Source organism: Thrips palmi, unplaced genomic scaffold (genome assembly GCF_012932325.1).
Source record: "Thrips palmi isolate BJ-2018 unplaced genomic scaffold, TpBJ-2018v1 HiC_scaffold_4, whole genome shotgun sequence".
Classification (NCBI taxonomy): Eukaryota; Metazoa; Arthropoda; class Insecta; order Thysanoptera; family Thripidae; genus Thrips; species Thrips palmi.
Genome location: NW_023144631.1, coordinates 9033261 through 9060110, shown reverse-complemented (window position 1 = coordinate 9060110; position 26850 = coordinate 9033261). Strand labels below are relative to the sequence as shown.

The following is a 26850-nucleotide window of genomic DNA, read 5'->3' as shown; positions in this document are numbered from 1 at the left end:
CCAGGGCGTCGTGCTCTGGAGCCAAAACCCCTGTCAATCGGAGGATAGGCAGCACGAGTACACCGATGGTCAGCGGGTTGCCTATCCTCGAGCCGTCGGGCGCTCCGCCCGGCCGCGTCCTCTCCTTTTCTTTTCTTTTCTTTTCTTTTCTTTCTTTTTTTCTTTTCTTTTCTTTTCTTTTCTTTTCTTTTCTTTTCTTTTCTTTTCTTTTCTTTTCTTTTCTTTTCTTTATCTCCTGTCCCTGCTTTTTATTTTCGTTCCCTTTTAGGTCCACTCTGTCCAGCGTGTCCTCGTTTTGCCTCCGCCTTTTGTTTCGGCCAAATTGTGCAACCCAAACCGCGGTGTGCCTTATTCCTCTGGTGCGGTGGCGGGCCGGGCGGGCGCGGCGCGGCGCCGTGCTCGTCTCGTTTCTAGTGGTGCTTTGAGGTCTGCGGCGGGGCGGCCGCCGCGGCCAGCCTCGCGTGGAAACACACACACTCAGAGAAATATAGAGGAATACACCGGTGTCGATGCAGCCGTTGCTTTTTACGGCCGCCGCCTTTCTCTTGTTTAACGATGACGCGAAATAGTGATAGACACGCGGCAGCATGCGCAACACACGGTGGCAGTGTGGGCGTGGCAGCGTGTTTTATTCACCTGCCCTTGTTCCCCGCCACGCCGTGCCACGCCGTCCGATGGGGTGCGGACGGTGCACCGCGCTGTCACGGTCAGAGGTCCGGGGCCAGGGAGGGGAGGGGGAAGGGGGGGACAGAAACAGCCTCCATCACGCCTGCTGGCAACGGCGCCGAACGGCGCGCCCAATAATCGGGAGTACAAATGCAATCTCCGCTGCCGGTAATCCCCTCCGAGTTTATAATGGCCGTCGCGAGGGTAACCGCCGCCACCGCCGACACGGCCTCCACCGCCACCAAGCCGCTCGTTTCGCAGCCAGCGCGGCGGGGCGTGGCGGGGCGCTAAGTGGGGTGGCACGGCGCGCAGATTATTGGTTGAATTCGACAGTGTGTTCCCGCCGGAAACGACGTCCATGTGCGTGTGCGTTGTCGAGTGCACGTTAGTGCGTTCGCACACAAAATTATTATTTCAACCCTGGTTAAGTTGATGCTGGTGCTCCACAGGTCCGCTACCTTGAGGGCAGCCGCTCGTTCCGTCCGGGTCCAGCTGGCCCAGCTGCACACCGAGTGCATGAAACTGATACTCGCCCCGACCCGACGGCCGACCCTCGTCCGAGAACGCGGCCTGGATTGGCTCGGCGAGGGCGGCGGACTCGGCTTGCTGCCTTTCGCGGCCTCGCCGACACAATGTAATGAATTGTTGAGCAGCAGTGCGTGCCATGCGCACCGCCCGCTCCGCCAGCCAAGCGGCAGCGTGCCGACGAGGCGCTGTCTCTCTCGCACCCCAGCGGGGCGCCGCGTGAGTGCGACAGAGGCAGAGCGACGGAACGACTAGTTCGGCACCAGTCCGCCGAAACTCGGCGCGCAGAGCCCGCGCGTTATTCGCCAAAGTGGGCGCCGTAAATGGACGTCGGCAATTTGGGCGGCCACCGGCAGGCGGGTCGCGCGCTGCAGACTGAGAGTCGTTTTCGTCGCTCTGTCTCTCTCGCACCGATACGGCTCGCCCCATGCGTGTGAGAGAGACAGAACGACGAAAAACGACTCGGCCTCCAGGGCCTCCAGGGCCTCCAGGGCCTCCAGGGCCTCCAGGGCCTCCAGGGCCTCCAGGGCCTCCAGGGCCTCCAGGGCCTCCAGGGCGTCTGGGGGCGTTATCGCGTGTCATCTCGTCTGCAACAACGAGTAATGAAGCTCTTATTGTCGCGCTGCTGCCAAGGCCGCCGCCGGAGGGGAGTCATTTTGCGCGGGGGAGGGGGCAAGTCATGGGAGGAAGCGATAAGTTTATTTTGACGGCGTGGAGGGGCGTGGAGGGGCGGCCGTCTACCGCTGGAAGAATGTCGGGGAGCAGCGCGGACAAAAGGAGGCGGATTAGGGTGGAAGTGGCCGACATTCCCGCCGAGTTGCCTTCCGTCTCTTTTTGTTTGTCCTTGCCGGGGGTCCTGGAGTTCCCTGGAGTTCCCTGGAGTTCCCGCAGGTAGCGGACCGTCTGGTCCCGGAGAGCTAGGAGAGCCAGGAGGGCCTGGAGAGCCTTGATGCCCCGCCCGGAAACTACGGATGTAGCCACTGCCGCCGCCGCGGCGCTGCGGCTGGGAGGGGCTGGGGCTACATCCGGCGACATCCGCCCGGGAGTCGCATAGCCTTATGCTGCTGGCAGTGCCGGCCTGGCGGCCTAGAGACCCTCTGCCCTACGGCGTCTATGAGAAATCACGCTTTCATGAGGACACCCAACGCGGTTATGTTTGGACCCAACACCGTCATCCGAGTGAGCTCGCCACTTAAGGCCACCTGCTCCCCTCGACCATTGCGCCATTGCGCCTCCCAGAGTGGCGATCGTGTCTCCCACCCCACTGATCTTTGCAGCCACTCTTTTTGCAGTGTAGGGTAGGTGGCCGGCCGGTCCCCTGGGAGAGCCCGGCTGCGCTATCAGCCCGCCGGGGACCGACGTAACAGCAGTGCCGCCAGTGCCGCCCTGCTAGCTCTCCTCGCGCGCGCGCGCGCAGTGTGTGTGTGTGTGTGTGTGTGTGTGTGTGTGTGTGTGGTGTGTGTTTGAGAGTGTCTGGCTATGTGTGTGTGTAGGCGTTGCTCTGGACGCGTCGGCCTGCGGTTTTCCTTGACAGTCGCGTCACCGAGTTACCTCCGCCATGATGGTCCTAGTGGCGCCCTTTGTCTTTGCCGGTCTTTGTCGCACCGCTGCGCTACGCTACGCCATGACCGCAGCGCCGCAGCCCGCATCGCACTTACTGGCTCATCTGCGGCAGCACTTCCTTCGCGGGGAGCAATTACATCGCCTCTGCGGGTCTCTCTCTCTCTCGCACATTGCGAGGGCCTCTGCTGGGGAGCGACGAGGCGCTCAGGCCGCTGCTTTATGGTTGCAGGTCCGCTGCCGCTCGGCCCTGCCCACCCCGGCCGCCCCTTCCATCTTCCATGCGACCCGCAGTCGCTGAGGTGAGTCACTGCGTCGTGCTGCCTTTCGCGGGTTCGAATCCCGCAGCGGGCACGCCTTTTTTTCGGGCGACGCACTCGGCCGGGATGAGGCCATGAGACTTTGGGGCCATGGGGCCACGGGGGCAGGGGGCGCTGAGCATGGACTTTGTGTCCTGCTGCTCGCAAAGTTCTCGCTCGGCTAGTTCAGTGCGGCGCGGTTGGCCGCGGCGGCAAGTTTGCAAGTGGCTGGCGGGGCGAGACGGGGCGAGAAGTGGTTTCGAGGTTGCGCGGTTTCTGGTTTGATGTTGATGCGCCGCAATGATGGTCCCCGACGGCGACATCGGCCTACTGCCCCCGTTGAGACCCTTTATATTCAAATGAAAACAGTCCAGCTGTTTGAAAACGTTTCGCTTTCGTTCACCACCACCACCCTTGATACCGGTGAGGGACGCCCTCTGATGTGACTCTGGCAGCGCAGCTCTCCAGACAAGGACGCCTAGCACGCCCCGCCGCACCCTGCCGCGCCCCGCCACGCCCCGCCACGCCCTGGCCGTGTCAGCAGCGCCGCGCTTCAAGAGGGGTTCGCAGTCTTCTTTTCGGGGTGCGCCACCGCCGACGCTAACCCCGCAGAGGATTCCACACAGAGACTCTCTGCGCCCGAACGATTTTCCGTTTGAGCGCGGCTAGCGGCTTGGGGTTTGGCCTCTAACTACGGCCGGAAACGAAGGACGGACATTGTCGTCCACCACGCCCCGCCACGCCCTGCCACGCCCTGCCACGCCTGCCGCCACGCCCTGCCCGTCCCGGCTCCAAGCACTGCCACGCTGCAGCCCGCCACGCCCCGCCACGCCCTGCCACGCCCTGCCACGCCCTGCCGTGCCCCACCAAGCCCTGCCCTGTTTCTGTGGCGACAGTAAAGGCGAGCTGACCGTTAACGGCCGTTTAGATTCCACGACAAAGTTGCAGTCTCCATACGCCGCGCCGCCGCGTCCAGGGTGTATCGCGCGGGCCTGCGCGGCGCGTGCTGTGCTCACTAGATGCTGTACAAGATACCCCCCTCCCCTCCTCGTCTGGCCAACCCGCGCGCACTGCCTCCTTGCTGAGAGCAGCCCCGCCCGGCCTCTGTTCCCCGATCTCCGCGCTAGACCACTGGGGGCCGCGGGGGCCGCGGGGGCCACTGGGGTGAGGGGATTGGGGTAGGCCGAACATGTCGCAGTTACAAGCGCCCCCTCAGCCTTATCTGGCAGCAAGGCCTCTGCCTCCCCGCGGCCGTGGCGCCGTGGCCATGGCCATCCAGTCTCCCAGTCTGGAGGCCGGGCCAGGCCCAGGCTGCGCCCAGGCTGCGCCCTGCCGCCCTGCCTCTGCGCTGAGTCAGCCGAGTGCAGCCGTGCCGCGCCGTGCCGCGCGATGCCCGGGATAAGGGAGACAAGACGCCCCTCCCCTTGTGCCATCGCTCAGCCCCCTACCCACCCCCCGTCCTCAAGCGCCCACCGTGCCACCGTGCCTACCGCAGCCGCCGCAGCCCCGCTTCTTTTAATTTCTTGCTACCCCGGGCTGCGGCCGTGCGAGGCCGTGTGTCAGGGTGTGCGCGGGGCTGGCTCGCAGCCCGCCAGTCTGGCTCACTTGATTACAGTGCTACACCGCTCCCGCGGTTCCCGCCGGTCCCCGCCCACCCGGCCGAGCCAGGCCGAGCCGCTCCCCGAATCTCGTTACACGCAACTTGGCGGGCTGACGCCGCTAGCGCCGCTAACGCGACGCGGCTTGACGGAGTGCAGCCAAACGCGGCCGTACACGTGGCACGCGGAATCACCGCAGCGCGCCGCACGGTCCCGTCCCGGCCACTTCCCGGCAGCCAGGCGGCCGGGGCCGAGGCCGGGGCGGGGGGACGGGCCCAATGTAGGGCGGGACCCTGGTGCTCTTGTCCCGGCATGTTCTAATCATGGCCCGACCCGCCTGGCCTGGCCTGGCCCCGCCGGGTTGGGGTTTGCCGGCCCAGGCCTCGTCTCGCGCGCCGTCCCGCAGGGCCAAGCCAGGCCAAGCCAGCCAGGGCCTCCCTCATCATCGTCGTGCTCGTCTCGTCTTCTAGGTCCGATGGCCCCTACGCCTCCGAACGTGAACCTGACCGCCGCTGGGGCCGGCAACGGCGCTGGCCCCGGCAGCGTGCCTGCCGCCGCCCCGGCCGCCCCCGCACCGGTTGTCCCGGTCGCGCCGCCCGCGCCGCCCGCACCGCCAGCGCCGGGATACGGCGCCTACCACTTCGGCGCGCACTACCTGCCGCCCGGCGCGGTGGCGCCGCCCATGCCCGGCACCGTCCACCAGGTCCACCAGGTCCACCACCGCGCGCGGCCGCAGCAGCACGCCGAGCGCGACGCCTACCCGGACACCTACCCCGGCCAGTACGAGTTCAACCTGCCGCCAGTGCACCGGAAGCCGCCGCCGCCCGTGCCGCCCTACCCCGGCACCGAGCACCTCTACAAGTGAGTGTTTCCGCTCCACGCTGATAAAGGAAACATTGTATATTTTTGACGGAGTGCGAATGAGGGGTTTTTGCGACTCCAGTAGTCTTTGAGGGCAGCTGTCGCGACTCCGCCGCCTCTCGCTCTGTCCCGCAGCTACCCCGCCGACACGATGCTGGTGAAGGAGGTGCCGCTGCCCCCCGGCGGGCCCCCCGGCTCGGCGCTGGGAGGCCCCGCGGGGGGCGCGGCCATCGTGGTGCGCGCCGAGGAGGCGCTGCTCGTGCTGCTGGTGCTCGTGCTGTGGGTGGCCGCCATCGCCCTCTTCTTCAACCGCTGGGGCAAGATCCGCATGCTGGAGCCGTACCAGCCCAAGTTCCAGCAGCACCGCCAGAGCTGCGCCCTCGTCGACATCTCCGGCACCACGCAGGTACGGTGCGCCGGCGTCGAGGCCGGCGTGCAGGCCGGCGAGGCCGGCGATGAGGACCCCCCGGAAAACCAGGAAAACCGCCCCCCAGGCCCCCCGCGGCCCCCGGACCCCGACGTCCCCGACGTCCCCGACGTCCCCGTCGGCGGCGATACGGCCGCCGGCCCCGCGACCTTGCCACTGGCGCAGGTATGACACGCGACAGCCAGGTGATGTCTGAGCCCTCGCAGACCCCACGCCCCTGCAGAGCCCGTAGCGGTCAACCGGCACACCGACCCCAAGGCACGCTTCAGTCCTCGAAAGGGTAACAGAACGCTGTGCTACTTTAGATACTTCTTCACCGCGTCACATGCGATACTGTACATACTGCGCACACTCGGACTGAATCCTAAAAAGGATTATGAAACGTAGCGTACACCTCTAGAAGAAGCGCATTTTTTGTGCGTCGAGTAAAATGAATGCACATACTCAGAGGGTGACACTTGCCAGCGCCGTCTCTCGCGCGGGGTGGCAGCTGCAGCAGAGAGCTCACACCCCCCGGGTAGAGCGAGCCAATGCATCAGCGAGGAGGGGCTGGGCGGGGTAGAGCAGCGCACACCTGTGGTGCGCCGACGACGCACTTCGGTTTTGTTATTTTGTTTTTGTTTTCGTCTCTAGGAATGCTGCTCCGTATCTGAGGCCATTCCACTTTTACCTTTACTCCCTATAGCGGGTCCTAGTGAAAATCATCATTAGCAGCACGATAGGTAGATCGCGACGAGTATGCCCTAGTTTCCATTTTATTTCCTTCGGAAACCTCACATTAGATTTTTTTGTCTTGTTTTTAGTTGTCTTGGCCTTGACGAGTAGGGACTATGACGTCAGGTATGAGCTCATGAAGCAGGAAATACCATCTTAGCGATTCATCATATCCATACTCACCACATTTTCCATTTTAGGCTTTAGCTTTCAAATTTGCTTGAATTTAGTATGACACTGGAAATGAATTGTAAGGTTGACTGACTTTAGGCTCGTAACAGCAGGAGGAACCCCCCTGAGTCACTAAAATTTTAGCGAGAGTTGACATCAGGGTAGAAGTCATTCTGACCCCTAGTCTGCTGTACGTCATGGGCTATAGGCGCCCTTAGCTTGACCAGCCCCCCACAGCTGTTCGCTACACGCAGTGTTTACATTTGAATTTGCAGAGCCCCTCCGCGGTTAGGTTCCGGAGGGCGTCTAGCAAACAGAAGGCGCCCGATTTGGGCGACTGCAGGTCGGACTCGCTGCAACACGTGAGTTGCAGGCTGCACCGCCGCTTCGGCCTTGGCGGACCCGGAAGAGGGGGAGGGGGGACAGATTGCAGCACACTGCACAAAGACACATCGCACTCGGCCCGGCCCCATAAATACACACGCGCTGCACAGTGTCGTCCCCCACGGGAGGGCGGGAATCGGTTGCGGGCTTTTCCCGTCTGTTTTCCTTTGTTTTGTTTCGGCCCCTCCTGCACTGCAAGGCCCTCATTCGAAACGGTTTCGCACCTCCCGCCGTTGCCAATGAGTGACGCCCCCGCAGCACCGCGGTCCCACCGCCATTCCGACGCGACCCATTTGACTAGCCATCTCGGGCGTGCCTCGCTGCCCTCGTGGCGTGGCGTGGCGTGGCTGTGACAGGGAGACAGCGCAGACCTTCGTGACGCTGTCTCAAGGCCCCTCCTCGCCACGCCACGCCGCGCCACGCCCCCCTCGCGAGTCGAGGGCCACGTCACGTCGAAATGATGTTCAGGTGGCAGCGGCAACACACCACTGTCAGGCTGTGTGTTTGTGAGTGTGTGTGCGAGTGCTTAATTTGAAACCTGACATTTATATCAAAAAGAGTGCCTTCTTTTATTTACGTCTCGGTGAAATAATTTATGCTTTTACCACCCTCACCTGACCACCTTTCACCCGGTCTAGTTTGAAAGAATCAGATATGCTTAACGTCCCACCACCAACAGTTTCCACCAGTAGAGAATTGAACCATAATATTCACACAACATTTTGTTGTGTGTTCTCCCCCCGTCACTGTGTGGCACGCTTGGCCCCGCCCCTGCACTGTCCTAGCGAGTAGCGTGTTGATGTCTTGCAGCACCACCGCCTGTCCAAGCTGAACCTGCACTCGTTGGGGGAGCCGGTGATGCTGACGGGGCCGCCCGGCCCCGCGGCGCGCGCCCAGCTGCTGCGGCCCAGGCAGAACTCGGTGTTCGTCGGCGCGTCCCCCACCATGCTGACCGCGCTGCATAACCCGCCCAGGAAGGTAGTTCCCCGTCCATCTGTCTGTCTGCCTGTTTATGTCCGCCTGTCTGTCTGCCTGTCTGTTTGTCTTCGTGTAACAGCAGGCCGCAGTGTGTGCGCATGCAACTAAAAGGACAGAGTTCATTTTCATCGTCTCTTCTCTCCGTCATCCCGTCTTGCTTATTCAGTCGCTTCAGCTTCTGGGCCTCCAGAGCTGTCATTGCGCCTCTCTCCTTTATTTCGACAATCTTTTGCTTCATGCCGCTTGTCAAGTGTGCCGCTCCGTAGCACGCTGCATCTAGTGCTTCTAATTGCCGCTGTGGGTCGAAACTCTTGGCAACTGCACCTAGGAGCCTCCTAGAGGGCCGCTAGAGGCCGCTAGAGGCCGCTCTGTAGGACTGCATGCAGTGCACCGAGCACGCCGCTGTACATTCCGGTCAAGAGCAAGTTCGTCGTGTTTACACTGTGTGTCTTATTGGACCTCCAGCCTCTGTCCTCAAACGTTTAGTTTCGTTCTGTAGCATCAGGGCAAGCATCAGGGTCGGTCACGAATCAGTTGGCGGTAGCCAAGCTATGCCAACCCACCGGCATCCTCTCTTTTTCTATTTTTGTTTTCGTGTTGTAAGGTTGGGGACGTGCTCCACAGTGTAGGCCGGGAAGGCCACCATTTGTTCCGGAGCTAATGGCGGTGCTGAAGAAATAACATTTCACGGGTTTGTCCGACATTAGCCGAATGAAAGCTTTCCCTGCCGAGCTCACCATGTCTGGTGCCTGAAAGACATGGTGTTTCCAAAATGATGCGCGAGACATTTTTTTTATTACGGAAGACAAGTTGGAAAAAGGGGGATTTGGGTGAATTGCACGCCATTTGCCGGGTGGTTCCTGACCGTCCCTGAGGCCGCGTCGCCGCGTGACCGCGTCGCCGTGCGTGACCTTGACCGCCCTTGACGCCGCCGCGTGTTCGCAGGTCAAGTCCGCCATGGACCTGCAGACGCTGGTGCTGTCGGAGCACGAGCCCGGCATCGGGCCGATCGGCGGCGCGTCCAGCGCCTCCATGCTGCCCACCATGAGCTCCCTGGGTGCGGGCGGCGCCAGCCCCAGCATGCGGCGCGCCTCCCACGTCCCCGTGGGCTCGGTGCCGCTGGGCGCCGTCCGCCACCACGCGTCCTTCTCGCACGCCTCCTTCTCGGAGCAGCCGTCCTGCTCGCACCACCACACGCTGCGCGCGCCGGGCTGCACCATGACCACCACGGCCTCGGTGGCGGGGCCGAGCAGCGAGCGCGCCGAGCGCGCGGCGGAGCGGCTCGCCAGCATGGACAGGTACAGCCACGGCTCCAACGTCTGACACAGGCCTTCGCACTACTGGTCCCAGGCCTTCATCAACCAGGTGCGCAGGCAGTCGGCCGTTGTATAGCGCAGGGACTATTGGACGGATGACTCGGTCGAGCTGAGTGAGCGGCGCTCGTCCGCCTACGTGTAGGGCGGCAGCGTGGCGGGCGTGGCGGCATCGGGGCGAGAGGGCGACAACCACGGCCACACCGGGCCAGTCTGGCCGGCCAAGTTTTCGCGCCGCCTTCCTGATTCCCCGGAACATGCAAGTCAATGCGGCCCTGGAGGAGACAGCAGCCAACCACGTCGTTTGCTAGTCGTCTGCATATGCAGCGCGGAATAAATCATTTTATATCCCCGCCCCGCCCGCCGCGCCGCACCCCGCCCCGCCCCGCCCCGCCCTGCACCACTCAGCCCCCCCGTTTCGCCGTCCAATAGTTTGGGAACCAGTAGTGTGAGCGCCTCGCCGCGCCGCACCGCGCCGCACCGCGCCACCGTCGTGGAAGCTGCTCGAGACCCTTCACCCCCCCCCCCCCTCCCCTCCCCCTCCCCGCGCGCAGCCCGCAGTGGCGCGGCGGCGCATCCAACAGGTCCAGCAGCCGTCCACGCGACTAAATCAAGAAAATTGTCAATTTTGCCGACAAAGTTTGGCCCGTGAGGGTATGAAAAAAGCGACGACTTTGCATAATTCTTGTGATCATTAGTGTTGTGAAAAGTTTTTGTAACAGCAGCAGGTCTGGCCGTCCTGGAGAAAACTGAACTCTCTGAATTGGTGATGTGTTTCTCGTCGCAACCTGGACCTGGTGTTCGGGACAGTGCCTCTAACGGACACACAACTCCACCAAAGGAACGTGAGGAACGTTTCGGAAACTTATTAATACTATAAAAAGTGAAAGATTATCAATCTTCTTTTTGTAAAATGCATGCATTTGACGTCTGTGAAATATCTCGTTGTCAACTTCTCTTTTTATCTATGTTGTATGACATTGTAACCTTACTAAATTATTAATTTGTATCTTTTAGAACGAAAGGGTGAAGTGATCTTCTTGAGAAGGCTTTAATTACTATATATTAGAGAGATTGTGACAAGAGAATGAAAGGGATGTAAACAATTCTTATCGTTAAAAAATCCTCGGCATTCGCTGAGGTGTTTCTTGACCATGTACTAATTAAGACCTTCTCTATAATTGTTGCCTCTAGCCAACATAGTAACTCAATTTTTGGGTAGGCAAAGGTTTTTCAATCCCCTTCTTATAAAATTTTTATATGCCAAAATCGGCCAAATAATCTTAACTACTAAGTACCCTTCAGTTCGAGCCAAGGTCAGTTGAATCGATGAAAATGTTCTCGACGCGCATGTTATTTTTCCTCTCGTTCTCAGTGTAACGTACTTACCGAGGCGGTCGCTTTGTCGCTTGCCACGTGGTTCCCTGCTACAAGCCGCTATTGTTTCTGCGTCCCTTCCTTATCCAATCCTACTATTGTATAGACCAATAATAGTACTCTTTTGTCTGTTCTTCCGCCAATATCGAGCTCAAACCAGAGCAACACAGGACAAGCTATTTTTTTATAGTGTTAGAAACTGTGGACAAAGTCATGACTTTCCTAAACGTGATTACTGACGAGCTGTAGAGTAGAGCTAAAAGCGGTTGATTTTCGAGGGCCAGTAACGTTTCAGATGAACCAACAGTAGAAGATTGGACGCACAAGGATATCGTTATCATGCTGTAGTTTCTGGTACTCGCAGTTTGTGAGCGTTTGAGAAAAGTTTTCAAATTTTGTTGAAGGACTTATAAAATCTATCTTGTGTATATCTATTATTTTCGATAGTAATACTTAAACTTAATTCGTACATATGAAAAAATATTTTACCAATTCGGAGAACAAAAATCTTCTTTGTTATAAAGAGAGTGTATATTGTTGTTACATAGTGAACTCTATTTATTTTGCTACAAACTAAGTGTCCCGCCCCCTCCCCGAGTAGAAAGAGTATTTTAATGTGGTTAAATTACCCTCTCTCGAGGAAAGGGGTCTTTCTGGGGTGGTTTCAAGTTTCTGCCCTCTCGTCAGAATTCTGCATTTTTTCGCTTCTGAGGAAGGGGACGACGACTCTGTCATCTTGAAACCATCAAGAGAAAGCAAAATCGTTTTAAGACGATTTTCATTTCAACATTTAGAGTGGAGACATTGTGTAAACGGCCTTCTTCCGGTTGTGTCGTTTCTTCCACTAAATATCTGAAAAATATACTATTGTATTTTACCAATTTTCCTAACAATTTTTATACTACTTAAAAACTTGTCTATCAAAAGACTTTGTCAATATCGTACTTTACATTTCCCTGTGAAAAATTAAAAGTATTTACTTGAAAACCGCAAAATACTCAAGAATTTAATTGATAGTTTTAGATTAGAGATAGAGACCAAAAGTACAATTTTACGCCGGACCATTCCTATGCATAATAATCTGAATAATTTTAATCGAATTGATGCCGCATCGTTATTTCTCTCTATGTTCATCCCTCTGTACTCTTTTGGGGTGCGGAAGGGTGCATTCACGCAAGTGGGTGCCTCGGGTGGCGTTACGGTGGTTTCGCTGCGTGTGAGTCCCGTGTCTGCAGATGAACCCAGGTAGCTTTCTCCGCCACCCCGGGCAGTCACCAGCGTGAATCCTCCTTCCTTGTGAATAAAAAATACTGTCCGTGTTTTGTAGTTTCTTTGATCAATTATGTTTCTTACAAAATCGATGGCCGACATATCGGTTCGAACTATTCCCGGAAAGGGTAACCTGTACGCCCTGACTTTAGAAATAAAGAGGAAATGTCATCGGGTATTCTGATTGGATCTTTCACCTGGCACCCAACACCGAACACATCCTCGGGAAGTTCGATATCCCAAAACGGTAAGTTCTGTGTACAGTCCGAAAACGAAAATTTTCGACTTCCACTAAAAGGTAGGTACACAATAGGTGTTTTGGCCCATATAGCGCTTTTTAAGTTCCACAACTTTCCTCTCTCATCCAAACTGGCCGTTTTCTGTTAGTCAGTTAGTCAATTTAGACAACTTTGAAAATTCACTCCCGCCCCTTGGAAATAGAACCAAGGCGTCCCCATGAATTCCAAGGCGGCACTTTCGCCCTGTTCTGTTCCCTTTGGAGACAGATAAAGCCGCGGCCTCCCCTTCCCCCTCTCCTAATTCGGTCCCTGCTGCCGTGGAGGCGCGATTGGCTCGTTCTCTTGCCACGCGTCCGTTTGTTACGTGGACGCTTCCTTCCCTTCCCCAAAGTCCGCTCCCATCGACCCGCCGCCGCCGGGACTCGAACCGCGGACCGGCCGCTGATTGCACTACGCGGGGCGGGGCGGGCTGCTGGCCGTGACGCTGGCTATCGGGTTCGCGCGCTTCGCACTGCTTCGCGCCGTCGTCCCCCGGGGACGGAGGGCCGGCCGACCTCCAGGCTGCGTCCGAGCGGTCGCGCAGTCTCTCTCGCACCCCCGCGAGCCGCCCGGCGAGTGCGAGAGAGACGGCCTCTGTGGAGGCGGCCTGGCTGGCGGGACCGCGGCAGATTACGCCCACCCGATACCGCCGCCACGGCGCGCCGCCCTTGGGCCCTTGGGGACGCCGCATTAGCGCGGCGCAATCCCGCCAGAGCCCTTCGGACAATGGGGCTGCTGCCCTCGCCTGCGACGCCAAACGCGCCAAACGCCGAGCTGCAGCGGACTGATTCGTTTCGTCGCGCTGTCTCTCCCGGCCGCGCAGGCAAGCCAACCAGCCAAGCACTCGCGGTGTGGTGGCGCGCCGTGGCGGTGCCGACGGCCTAATGGGCAAACTCCCGCAGCGGATTGGAGTGGAGCCTCGCGCTCTCCGCTGCTTCCGTCGCACCGTCTCCCTCGCACTCGCGGGCCGTCCCGCAGGGGTGCGAGAGGGACGGCGCGGCGAGAGCGCCGTTCGGCAGCAGCCCGGTGGCGGCGGGTCGCGGCGGAATGCGCGAGTTACGCGCGGCGGGTACCGGGAACCGCGGGGCACCGCGCGCCCTTCATTTCCATGGTAACGAGGGCTTGCGCCGAGGCTTGGGCCGCCGGTGCAATAATGAATGGGCTATTTATTGAGGACGGCGCAGCCGGGCCGGGGCGCAGCGCGCGGCGGGGCGTGGATTCCGCAGCCAACCAATCGTAGCCCTGGCCTGCCCCGCCCTGCCCGGCCATCCTCCACGACACGACGACGCGGCGCTCCCAAGTCATTAGAAAAGATGTCGTCGATAGCGCGCGTACGGCTGGAGCGGCCGGAGCGGCGCCCGTCTCCCCCCCCCCTTTTGTTTCCAGCTTTTTGCCGTGGCGCTGCCCCCTCCCCCCCCTCCACGATTGTAGCGTATTTCACTGAGGCGACGCCCCCGGCTCCTAATGACGGGCCCCTTATTAGTATGCGCCCCTCGCCGCCACCGCCAAAAAGCCAAAAAGAAAAAATTAATGGATGCGCGCGGTCAAAACCCCGGCCCGGCGCACCACAGGCCAGACACCTCTTGGAAACCACTCAGCTTTTCCGTCGGTCCGTCGGCCTGTCTGGCTGTCTGTCCGTCCGTCGCGCGCGTCGTCGCTCTGCCCCACGCCCCGCGAATCCGCCTAGTTTTCCGTGTCCCCGCCGTCTCGAGGCCCTGCTTCTGCCCCTCACGGCCTCACGGCCCGGCTGCTTGACTCGGCGCTGGAATTGCGGCCCCTCCGCCTTCATTCCGGCCGGACGAGGTGTCCCGGGGGACGCGGTGTCCCGGGGGACGGGGAGGGGGTCTTGGAGGAGGCGACGACAAAGAGGCCGGAATCGGACTCCGCCGCGCGTCGTCGTCGTCGTGCTTCCGCGGGGCGCGAGTGTCTCGGAGGCTAATACACGCGACAGACGACTCCGCGGGCGGGACACGCGAGGACGGCGTCAGGGGAAGCGCTCGTCACCGCCACACCAGGAAGACGACGGAGAAGAAGACGATGCAGGATGGGTGTGGGGAGGCGCCCCTGCGTCGCACCCACACCACCTCGCCCACGCCCTTGCGCGGAATGCAGGTCCACACACACACGGTCCGCCGCGCCGGGGGAACGCGGAACGGCCGGAACGCGCCACGCCTTTGTGGTCCGGCGGGGACAGAACGGCGGGGTGCTGCGGCGCCACGGCCCGAGCCCAGGGCAGTTAGTGACTAATTGGTTGAGCGATAGCGAAGCCTGTTTCTCCTGCGGGTCGAAAGCTTTGCTGCTGTCCGGCGGGCCGTCCTGCCGCGCGGGCCGCCGGAATTAAATGTTTCAGCCGGCCGGCACACTCGGGCGCCGACATGTCGGGAACTCTGCCACTTCAAGGCATGTCCTTCTGGGATTTCCGTTCACTATCCTCTCAACTGGGCGTCCCCGGTGCCGGAGACACCGAGAAAACGGGGGGATCGAGTTGCTGCAGGCAGATGACGTCGGCCTTGGAATGGGGGTTCTCGGCCGCCGTGTGTCCCACTGCATGCATCAGTTGAATAAGACGCGGACAAGCCAAGGCCGGCCGAGGTTCGCCGCCCCGCCAAGGTAGGTACGCCAGGCGCGGTGGGGAACAGGCGCGCATCGCGAGCTGTTCGACAAGCCGGTCTGGCGAACCTCCCCGGATTGTTAATGTGCCCGTGTCGCCTCGGGCCGCGCGGGTTTTTTTCGGTTCCCGCGGCCGTGCCGTCTGGCACAAAGGTCGCCGGAATTAAAGTTGAGGCGCGGCCGGCCACTGGACGCGAACATGGTTCGCGGACTCGGCCTGCTGTACCAAGACGACGCAGGCTGTTCAATGCTTTCCGTCGCGCTGTTTCTCTCGTCGTAGGGCGTCCCCAGGGGTGCGAGGGAGACAGCCGAGACAAAGGGCGGCGGGGCGTGGTGCAGCACGGTGAGCATGTCGGCGAGCAGGAATGGGTTTAGTACGGCCGCCGTGTGTCCCACTGTCCCCGCCAGATTGCACATGGAAGACTCGGAGCATTCTCAAGGCGGCGGCCGGGGTTCGCCGCCATTCGTTCCAGCGGGGCGTGGCGGCGTGGCGGCGTGGCGTCGAGGTGGAAGGCAAGGCTGCAGTGTGGCTGCCGCCCTGCCGCCCCCGCCTCCCCGACGACGCGACGACGCGCTCAGCATCCCGCCCGCCTCGTGTCACTCCGCGCTTTTTCTCATTTTCTCCTCGCGCATTTTTTGGGGCACAAAGTATTCCCAGGACTCTTCCGGTTAGAAATGCCGAGCCAGGCTGGGACTGGAAACCAAGAGTCGAAAGGGACCAAAATTAATGTCCCTTTACTGACACTGCTCGGGTAAATGTTTGATCATTTTACTGCAACAAACAGTCCGCTCAACGCATTTCCAGCCTCAGATATTTTATTTTTGTCAAACCGAAACATAATGAAATCAACGTCGTGACAACAGGGATTTCGTGGGATCCTACTTTTAGCCTGCTTGTGGAACTCGTCGCCAGACTCGCGAAGAAGGTGCTCCGGCTGAGGGGGATTACGTTGAGGCCCCGCCGCGCCGCGCCGCTGCGGCGGCGAACGAAATAACCCATGCAGCGGGAGACTGTGGGGTTAGACTGTGGGGTTAGGCCCACGCCACGCCCAGGCCGGCCGGCCGGCCGGGAAGCCTTTGAGCCTCATGCATGTTGGAAAAGATGAATTCCCCGCCCGGCCGGACCTGGACGCCACGCCGCGGCGTGCGTGCTGCGTGCCCTGGCCCAGACCGAGCGTGGCGGAGCGTGGCGGAGCGTGGCGGAGCGTGGCGGAGGCCCGCAGTCCGCCTCGCCGCGCCGGCCCGCCACGGCCGCGGCATACATCATGTCCACGAGACCGCGCTAGCTGCCTGCCCGGCTGCCTGCCTGTCTGCCCCGCTTCCCGCCGTCCGTCCTGTTCGTGGTGTTCGTGGTGTTCGTCCCCGGGGCCGAGTTGGCGCCGCGACGCGTGACCGGGCCGCCGTCACGCCCTGCTCGCCCTGCGCGCCGCAAAGCACATTCAGCATCACGCGCGTGCCCAGCATCGCCACGGCCAGCGTCGCTTTATTGCGAGGCGGCTTGTTTATCGGGCCGTGGCTCCGGACGCCCCGGACTCCGGACTCCGGACCGGCAGCATCGTCGGGACGTCGTTGCGGCAAGCATTGCGGCACGCGCGGTAATAGGCGAGCCGGGGACACCGCCCTATCTTCCTTCCTTCATTTCTTCTTTTACTGCAATTCATTCATTCATTCATTCATTCATTCATTCATTCATTCATTCATTCATTCATTCATTCATTCATTCATTCGTTCATTCATTCATTCATTCATTCATTCATTCATTCATTCATTCATTCATTCATTCATTCATTCATTCCCCGTTCCTGTCGGCATCAAAACGCCCCCGTAGGTCTAGGCGCAGGGCTTCGACGGCCGGGCCGTGTGGCGAGTGCATCCCCCGGGCCTTGGCCATGCCTTGGCGGCGACGCGACGGCGACTCACTCTGGCTGGCGTCCCCGTCCCACCATGGTCCCACCGTGTCCCCGGCGGACTCGTTGGAGTCGTTGGCGCAAGCCGCTCTGTCTTCTTTCTCGCTCGCCGCCACTCCATCCTCGTCGTCCTCGTCGTCCTCGTCTCCGAGACGCATCGGGTGCCATCGGGTCAATCGGCTTGGCGGCGGAACTTGAACGCTCCGGCCGGGGGAATCGCTGGGAATCCGGCCTTGCGGCCCGGAGGTGCCCCGAGGCTGCAGTGCCGGCCGAACCCGGACAAAGCTGTCGCAGGCTGTCGCCGCCCCGTCCCTGTCGCACTCACGGGCAGCACGGGGTGCCGCGAGAGAGACGGATCGGATCGGCAGCCTCGCGTGGCGCCAAGGCGCGCCGTGGCGAAGGATGTCGGCAGGACTTTGCGGGAGTGGCTCCGGGAGCCCCCCCCCCCCCCAGCAGCCCTCTAACTGCCTGCCAGCCGTCCAGGTCGTGGGACGGCGCGCACCTTGCACCGATCCATAGTTCGCCGGGCACTCGGAAAACAACAACAAGTTGTTTAAAAGAAACAGAAGCTTGAGACTGGCGGGCGCGTTGGGCGTTCGATGGGGCGCGACTGCTGGGGGCGTGTTGCCTTTCTCGTGCGCCACGCCGCGCCACGCCGCGCCACGCCCCGCCCCGCCACCAGGCCCCCAAAAGGGAGAGCCGGGAGGAGATCCCTTAATTTGGTCCCAGCCCCGGCGGGCCGGCCCCATGTGTCTATGTACTGTGTTAACCAACCCGCCGCAGAGGGCTGGGGTGGGGGGGGGGGGGGGGGCCACAGCGCGGGAGGGGCGCTGGGCGTGCTGCTGGGCGCGCGGCCGTCCGCTCCCGGCGGTCGACTCTCAAAATGAGCAGCAAGAGCAACCGCAAAAATACTGTTTGTGATTTTTAGTAAACACTCTAACTGTGCCTCAGGGCGCGAAAAACAATTAGAAACATAAGGGGGCCGTTATGGGAGTGTTGCGGGGGAGGCCCTGCGTGCAGTCTGCCGTGGTCTGTGCACTCGTGCACTGGCCTGCGCGGAGGGCACTTCGAATCTCCCCCTCCTGCATTTCGTATCTTCGTTTTCATGAAGACAGTTTCTAAAACCCGCAAAGCCTTTGTCTTAACAAGTTAATCTCCTTTCTAATTTCGAGTTTTATTTGTGCGTCCGGGTGGCACCGCGGCTCCCTGAACACTTCCGCAGCAAGTTGGCCGCGATACGCGACGATAAGAAGTTATTCATGAGACTGAGAGAGAAAGAGAGAGACGCTACTGCGAGAGCGAGAGAGACGCCGACAGCGCCCTCCGCGGCCCTCCGCGCCGCGAGACCGTTTAAGCCCCTATTTCAAACGGACCAAGCACGGAGCGACATCGTTGCCACGGTCGCGTGGTCTCGGCCATTTTTTTTCCTCTCTCTCTCTCTCTCGCGCGCGCTCCCCTTTTACTTTGCGATTTCCCTCTTTATTTCCCCCCCCCTTCTTTTTTCTTCTCGCCCCGAACAGATTTGCCTGTGGCTGGGTATAAATCAGGATGCCACGCGGGGACAGGCAAGGACACTTATTGTCAGAACAGCGCTGCCACCTCAGTGGGCCAAAAATTGCAGCGATGCAAAACTGATAAGACAATCAAGGTCAACCAAACATTACCTCACTTACATTGAAGTGCGCCATAATGCGTTAAAAGCCGACATACTGCTGCACTGCTGTCTGTAGCACCAGAGCGACTTGCGACGCGGTCGCGCCCCTGCGAAGGCAGGCAGGCTGCTCTGCGGGCGCGGCCGATGGGCTGCCTGCCTCCCCGGCGCCTCGCCCTGGCCTGCCCTGGCCTGGTGGCTTGACGGCGACTCCACTGTGACCACGTGACCACATCCGAGAGGGGGAAGGGAGGGGGTGTCGTATAAGCAGCGAGCATATTATAGTGCAGGAGGTGCTCGTGTTTGGGCCCTCGCGCCTCTCAGCGCCTCGCAGCCCGGCCCAGCCAGCCCAGCGCACAAAGTGCATGGCCAAACAGTCTTCCATTATTGCGAGTGAAGGCGAGGCTGCCTGCTGTGTGTGTGTGTGCGTGTGTTTGTGCGTGTGTGTGTGTGTGTGCGCGCGCCTTTTTCTGCCACCTCACACACCGTGATGCATGGCTCGAACTCACTTCGATCCGCGCGCTGCTGGCCTCGCCGCGACCCGAGGCGAACGGCGAATCGAACACACCGCAACTATTCCAATCCGGCCGATGCGATGATCCCGAAATGAATGAAAAAGGGGGAGGCAATAAAACGACTTGTGTCCGCGGGACTGCGGGGATGAAAAGTAAACATGATCTGGTCGGGGGGAGGGGAGGGGAGGCGACATTGTGCTGGGCGGGGCGTGGCGGCGCGTGGGCGCGGCGCGACGGACCCAGAAATTAATTAATTTCGTATCGGCGAATCGGCAAAACAACGGCGACGACTTAACGGCCGGAATCAAAGTTGCTGTGGGGAGGATGAGGGAGCGACGCTGCGCCAGTCACGTGTTTTGCGCATTTGAGCCTCCCTCTTTGTGCGTGCCCGCGGTGCCCGCCTAGGCGGCTCGCGACCGGTCCCCGGATGCTGCTCCGTTCCGCCAACGCGCGCCGCTCCGTCATGTTCGGCAGCTCCGCGCGGCTCCGCGCCGAGGCGACCGCGTCGGGGCGGCGCGAGAATTTGTCCCCGTCAGACGCACAATGCCGCGCCACGGCCCCGCGCCGTGTGGGGTGCCGTAGGGGTGCGAGAGAGACAGGGCGACGCGCCATCCCCGAGGAGGCGCACGTGCACCGCACCGGCAAGCCATCCATCCGTCTCCACCCCCGCGCCGCCCCGCGCGCCCTGCAGGCCATGCCCGCCGTGCCCGCCGTGCCCGCCGTGCCATCAAACGCGCGGCGGCACTAAAACGGAACGAATCAGACCTGTTTTATTTTCATAACGGCAGGGGGTCGTCTGCCTCCCACTCCCCCCAGCGCGGCGTCATTGTCCCCCCGTGCTTTTACGGCATAAATATTGCTGTCCTTTTTTATCTGCCGTTTCTTTTTGCTATTTTACTGCGTGAGCTTCTTCATCTGTGATTGTTTAGCCCGATGGCGGCATGCCGTGCCGCGTGCCGCGGGCTGCTCACGGGGGTGTGTGTGTCGTTTGTCCAAGGGATGTTTGTTCTCCTTTAACACACAGGAGTACCGCAAATAAAATCAACTCGATAAAGAAAATTTCAGCGAAAGAGGGCACCCCGGCGAACCGGCCCTCTTCCCCGCTGGCTTGGTGAGCCAGTGGTTCCCCCATCTCATCACAGGAGCAACCTCAGAGTTAAACCGCAGTGGCCCCGTCATTGGTCACGTCATCTGTGATGTGGAGGAGTCCTCTCATAGTAGGCCAGGCTGCCACCTTTCCCAGTAGTCGGGTTTCGTTCCCGGCCCCCTTCCCACTCAGGGGCCATACTACTGGTAGTCAGGAGTCTGCGTCACCCTGCCCAGCAGCGGAACCACTGGGCTATGAGAGGCACGCTGATCGCCGGCCGAGTTTGTATACTTGAACCGCCTTCGTGCCATGCAAAGCGTGATAAAAACGTTCGTGACCGAACGGGTGTCGAACCCCGAACTCCAATGTCGGGATTCGACGCCTCTCTGCTCTCGGCCACCACGCCTCGTGTTTGTAGAACGAAGATCTTGAAAGCCATGGGTTCGAACCGCAGTGGCAGTGCCAGTAAAAATGTGTGCCTGCTGGGTTTCGATCGCACGATCCGGGCGTCGAATATGGACGCCTTTGCGCACTCGGCCACCAGGGATCACATTCTGCAGCTGGGGAGCGGAGCATCAAGTGTGTCCGGCTTGATCTGAATCCAGAAAAGACTTTAAAAATATTTGGAGGAGCGGAGAGTCGATGGCCAACCCTTTCCTCCCCACTGGTGCACCGTGAGATTGTTTGCCCATTTATGTGGCCTGTCCATTGGCGGCCTGCGTGGGTGGCTGTGTGACAGTGTGCCCCCGGCCGCGCGCCCACGGCGGGCTGCTCGGCTTGGGCTGGGCTGGCTCCGGCCGGACACTGATGGAGCGCGGCAGCGCGGCCGGTATTAGCGGCGGAAAGTTTGCCAACTCGCAAGGCTCGCAAGACGGCGGCGGGTTGGCCAGGGAACCCGGCCAGGGTGGCCACTCTGGCGGGCTGAGTGATGCACCTCTTTTTAAATTGTGGCGGGGGGAGGGGGGGCTGCACTGCGCAACCGCGCTGCGGTCTTGACGGTCTTGACGGACAAACAGCGGATCAACGGAGAGATTCCATTAATTTTTGCCCCTGAATGGGGCGTCTTTGAGGCCGAAAGGTTCCGCATGCCGCAGTGCGCTCGCGAAGGTCGCGGGGCACCGCACCGCGGGCCACACCCCGCCCCGCCCCGACGGCGGGAAAAAGTATCCCCGCGTGACGGCGCACATTCCGTGCTGCTGTCTGATAGGCTGATACAAGGTTGGGTTGCTGGGACGAGGAAACGCGTGGCCCGGCCGGAAAGCCGACGCAAGGAACAAGAAACACTCACGAAGCAGTCAAAGGATGTCAACGCGACGTCAAAATGACGCTTTTTCCGTCGAAATTTTGACTAAAATTAGTGAAATTGAGGTCAAATGATGTCACGGCGAGCGTTTCGTGTTCTTGGGGGAGCTCCGGACTCGGCCGGACTGGCCGACATGAAGGGTGCACTCGGTGCTTTGCGTTCCCTTCAGGTTTGTGTTCCGAATCGCAGTCAGAGGAATTGATTCGAGTTGATTCGTTACCTGGCGCGGCACACGGCAGTCCAAGCGTCGAGTTATTGAATTTCCCGGTGGAATTGCCCGAATGCCGCCATAGTTCCTTGCACCATTCACTCCTCTGCGGGGTGACAGCCAGTGGCGCGGCGGGGCGGAATGGAACCCGGAACCCGGAACCCGGGCCGGGGCTCCAAAGCGCGCCAAGCCGTGGCGCGGCCGCGGGCTGCGGGCAAGGCAAAGCAACCGCCGTGCCGCCCTGCCGCCGTGTGGCGTGCAGCTCCTTCTATTTCGGGGGAACGCGAGTTTTGAAGCCAAAGCAGCGAAAGGTTATGCCGCGCCGCCACCCCGACAAGGAGTTGCCAAAGTGCCTCGCTCTGCTCCGCCTGCCTTTTGCACCTGCCTTTTGCACCTGCCGTTTGCACCTGTCCTGTCCCTTTGGCAGGTGTCGTTACGGCGACGGCCCTCCACACGCGCGCGCGCCACGCTCGTGTGACATTCCATGCCCTGCTCGCCCTTACAGCTGTCTGTCCGAGGAACCACCCTGCGAGGCACGCCACTGCCTTTGCGGGACCTTCGCAACATTCACCCTGCCCTCGCCATGACCTTGCCATGACCTTCCCGCCGGCCCCTCCTGCCTCCACACTCCACCTGCCATTCCCACCGGACCTTCCTCACTTAGAATGAAAGAATCTTGATTCCATATTTCGGCTGAGGAATGCCCGAGGGGGTAACGACTGGTAAATTTCGTGTCAGCCGGATTACGGATTACCCCGGATTACCCCGCATTATCCCCAAATTACCTCCGGATTACAACCAAAATAATCCTGGATTACCCCGGATTACCCCGGATTACCTCCCAATATGCTGTCAGCCGGATTCCCGAAGTCGTTACCCCCTCGGGAATGCCGTATCACCCAAGTTCTGGTGAGAATTGTTAATTATATCGCCCTAATTAGGACGATAAAAGAATCCTCACCCAAAACTTTCGTGCTGGTTATGACTCTTCCATCCGCAGTGCCGCCTCCACCTGCCCTCCCTCCACGAGGCGCGGCCCGGCTCGGCGCGGCACGACTCGTCCCCCCGGCCATTTCGGCCATTTTGGCCGCCTCGCGAGATAACCGAGTCACGATGCCCGCAGCACGCGGTGTGCTCGGTGTGCTCGGTGTGCACGGTGTGGCTCGGCGGCGCGGACGCCACATGACTCCTCTCCAAACGACTCCTTGGAAAGTCCCCGCCCTGCCACGCCCTGCCACGCCCTGCCACGCCCTGCCTGGCTGCCACCCGATAAGAGCGCAGCGAGCATGTCCAGCGGCCGTGCCGTGCCGTGCCATTGTATCTCCAGCGCGGTCCCGCTGCGCGCCGCTGCGTCGAAGCGCCTGGCTGGAGAGGGCGGGCCGCCCGCGCCGCACGCGCGTGGAGCGGGTTTGCCTACCCTGCGCATCGCAGGCGCTCCGACCGGCAGGGCCGGGTGGGCCGCTCCACTGTTATTCAACGAATGTGACGTCACGTTCCTTTGAGCGTGACTTGTCACGTTTAAAGGAACGTGACAGTTTTCACATTCAAAGGAACGTGACGTCACGTTCGTTGAATAACAGTGTCGTCGCTGCATTTTGGGCTCCGCTTCCCCGCTTCGATCTGAAGTTGTGGATTTCGAGGAAGGCTCGGCGATCAAGACGGCCGCGGTGGGAGCGGGCGCGAAGGGACCCGCCACTTGTGTCCACACGGCGCGCGCGCCTGGCGGGCCTGGTGGGCCTAGCAGTACCTTTGTGCCGACCGGCCCGGGACAGCGCCGCCCCGCGACTCCAACACTGTTGTCTTTGCCTCTGCTGCCCTCCTTCCCCTCCTCCTCCTGCTTCTTCTTCCCCTCCTCGGCGCGCCGCTTACTGGGTCGCAAGCGGCGGATGGAAAGTCCTCGCCGGGCTTATCCCTATCCCGGCAGCCCCAATAAAGTGGCAGCCGTCTGCGGCAAGGCGCGCAAGGCGGCATCGGCGGGGAGGCTGCACCCTGCATCATGCCTGCATCCCCCGAGGCAGAAGCCGCTGCGCCGCGCGTCCGCCAGATTATTGGCACTGCCGTGGGGAGATAAAGTCAACTCCCCACCCCCCTTTCCCCACAAACCAACGCAGGTGGAGACGGCGCTCGGACCGCCAAACCATGAACCCCGTTTCTCCAGAATGTCTGTTGTTCCGTGTGTTCGAAATAGGTTGCCGTCGAAACGGCGCGGTCCGTTGCGCGAGGCGGGCGAGGCGCGGCGAGGCCGTGGACGTGCACGTGCCCGTCGAGGGCGTATTCGTGACCCACGGCTCCCATTTATAGCCGTCATAGCGAGGCGAGCGAGGCGGGCGCGGCGGCAGCAGTGTCGCCGGACAGGGTTGCGTTTGAAGGACGGTCGCCGCGTGATAGGGCGGGGCGAGGATGGACGCGCGCATCGACGGGGACCTCGACGGGGACCCACTGCGTGGCACGGCATGGACATCACGGAGAGGCCGCGGCGCTACGGCCCTCGGGCCAACCCCAACCCCTGCCCCACGTGGGGCCCGGGCTGCAAACGTCCACAGCGTGACGAGCGGGGCCCGCCGAGCCTCGCGCCGGGCCGTCGCCGCGGCGACCATCATGTGCATGGCCGGCAACACGCGGCACGGCAGACAGGCCGGTAAGGGCCGCTCGGAATCAGGCAGCAGGGGCTCCAATCATCCGAACGGCCAGACTGTGGTACAGAGAGCGAAGCGGGGCGGGGCGGGCCGTCGCCGTGTCGACCCTATCAGGCATTCCAGTCAGGACCCTCCCAGGTCCCCGCAGTCCCAGGTTCCCCGCGGGCCGCCATGGATCTTCCCGCCTCGCGGATTAGCGACTGCCGTACCCGCGACCCGCGGCCTGTGGCAGTGTCTGTGCCGCGGGCCCTATCCTCCAGGGCCTCCGGGGCAAGAACGCGCGGCGGCGGGGAGGGGGAGGGGCGCTATCAGCATCAGCCCGGACTGCCGGTCTTTACCGGCCCGTCGCGCCGGAGGGGAGCACTGTGGGAAAAAATCACGGTAAATCCTGTAGTGATTAGTACAGCTGTCACTGTAGTTCAGAGTACAGGATTTACTGTACTTTTTTAACAGGATCTACTGTACTTTGTACGGGATTTACTGTACCACAGGAGTGGAGTACGGAATATCCTGTACCAGGTACAGTAGATACTGTAGCCAGGCACGGTAAATCCTGTGTTCTGAACTACAGTGAATCCCGGCAAAAAAATTAACGGGATTCACTGTGGTTTTTTCGCACAGTGAGGGGGGGGGGCACGCCGGACATTGCCTGCAGCAATTCCAGCCCTTCCAGCACGTGGAGGCGCTAGCGGTGTGCCAGTGCAGGCCCTCGACACTCGTCCTCCCATTTCCTTCGGCCGCCACAGCGCGCGCGCTCTTTTAGTTTTTTCTGCTCCATTTTTCCGCTGCTTGTCACCAGTGCCACTACTTCTTGCTTTACACAGGTGCGCCCCCCTCCCCCCTCCCCTGCCCCCTTCCCGCCGTTCCCTTCGTCCGCCGGCCGGCCGGGGCATGCGCGCTGTGGCCGTGCGCCGACGTGTGCCACCGTGTGCACAGTTGCGCCCGCGACTCCGCGACTCCGCGCGCGGCCCTCGACCACCTCGACGTGCGCCGTCAGGCCGTGCCGTCAGGCCGTCGGCGTGCCCCTCAGGTGGGGGGCGCCGGTGAACAGGTGAACGGGGCGCGCTGAGATAGGCCGCCGACCATCGGCGCCATCGGCAGTCTCACCTCACGCCCTTCGCATAAACTGGCCGCGTGCGTGCACTGGCCCCCACCCACCCCCACCCCCAGTGCTGCCGCCGAGAGCGTGACGGCGTGCATGGCGACGGGGCCGGCGTGCACTCCACGCTGCAGTCGCTGACGAGGCGCACCGCCGGCGACACCCAGGACACCCAGGACGCCGCCGGGAAGGACACGGGGTTGGAGGTAACTTCTCGCCAGGGACGTGCCGCGCCGACGCCGCTTCCGGAGAGCTGTCGTTTCGTCGCTCCGTCTCCGTTGCACTCATGTATTGTCCGCGGGGGCGGCGAGAGAAACAGAGCAGCGAAACGACTCTCTGGAATGGCTCGACGGGCGTTTGTTTGGCCGCGCGGCACGGCCGGCACGCCACGCGTCTCGGCGCGGCCGGGTGCGCGCGGCGCAGTGTAGCGGAAGCACGGAGTCTGGCCGCACGCTGCACCGAGGCGATTCGCTGCGATTCGCTGCGGGTGGGAAACCCGAACACTCTTCGAGGGAAGCAAGAACGCCATGGCCGCGGCGCCGCGGTTTGTCTTTGCCCAAGCTGACGCCCAATGCCGCCGCGCCCTCAGCGAGGCCCTCAGCGAGGCCCTCAGCGAGGCCCTCAGCAGCCAACGAGCCGCCTAATGCCTCGAGCCTGGCGGGCAGGTTTTCCCGTTCGATCAATTTGTTCGCTCGGCTCGATGTATGAGGGAGGCTCGGCTCAGCGGAGACCACGGTGAAGACCGTCTCGCCGTCACCATCGCCATCCCCGTCACTCTAGAGAGGCCAGCGCCACCAGCGCGCCAGCGGGTCTGCACGTCCGGAACCAAGTCTCGTGGACACGCCTTTGCGGTTGCTGCCAAGCGAGTTTACGAAAAAAGAAACAATTAGGTTTTACCGTTTTTATTTCAAATTATTTTTTTTACGACCGCCATCGCCATTGACTGCACCGTTTAATGTTTCTGATAAGTCTTTGCAACACCTGCATTTAAACCACCTCCTGTTGTAGTGTTCAACATTCCACACGCCTGAAGACAAGTCCGTGCCTCAGGGATACGGGGAAGACCAGCTACGTCTGACGTATGACGACGTGTGACGACGTGTGACGACGCGTGACGCTCCGTGACGCTCCGCTCCGTGACGCTCCGTGACGGCGTCGTGGCGAAGCACGAAGTCCTGGCAGGCAGTGGCAGTGATAGCACCCCTCCTGCGGCTCGGCCGGCCAGGCCCGGAGGTCTTGATAACGTGTCGCAGAGTGTGGCGTTCTCCAAGCCGCGTGGGGAGGGGGACGAACGGGAACAGAATATTTCTTTGTAATTGTTGTTTTGAAAAAATAAACGATGGTGGCCTGTCAACCACAGGCGCTTACAGTTGAGAGATTTCTGCCTTTGATTTACAGTTCAGATAGGTGGGAA

The 26850-nt window shown here is 61.1% G+C and overlaps 1 protein-coding gene and 2 long non-coding RNA genes across 3 annotated transcripts in view; all 3 read left to right on the top strand.

Annotated features, from left to right (window-relative positions):
* The window catches only part of LOC117649762, a 54196-nt gene extending 48977 nt beyond the window's left edge, over positions 1-5219 (top strand). Inside the window, exons 4-5 of the long non-coding RNA XR_004587998.1 lie at positions 2984-3053; positions 5119-5219. This is a non-coding gene — a long non-coding RNA (uncharacterized LOC117649762). The remainder of the gene's footprint in view (positions 1-2983; positions 3054-5118) is intronic.
* Positions 5220-5319: 100 nt separating this feature from the next.
* Positions 5320-9862, top strand: LOC117649761. Its single transcript, XM_034392799.1, has 4 exons — positions 5320-5509; positions 5645-5915; positions 8016-8183; positions 9129-9862. The coding sequence occupies exons 1-4, from the start codon at positions 5331-5333 to the stop codon at positions 9504-9506; spliced, it is 996 nt and encodes a 331-aa protein (XP_034248690.1). The 5' UTR covers positions 5320-5330; the 3' UTR covers positions 9507-9862.
* Positions 9863-25533: 15671 nt separating this feature from the next.
* LOC117649264 lies at positions 25534-26814 on the top strand. The gene is made up of 2 exons (XR_004587969.1): positions 25534-25642; positions 26445-26814. It is a non-coding gene; the product is annotated as an uncharacterized LOC117649264 (long non-coding RNA).
* The last annotated feature ends 36 nt before the right edge of the window (positions 26815-26850 follow it).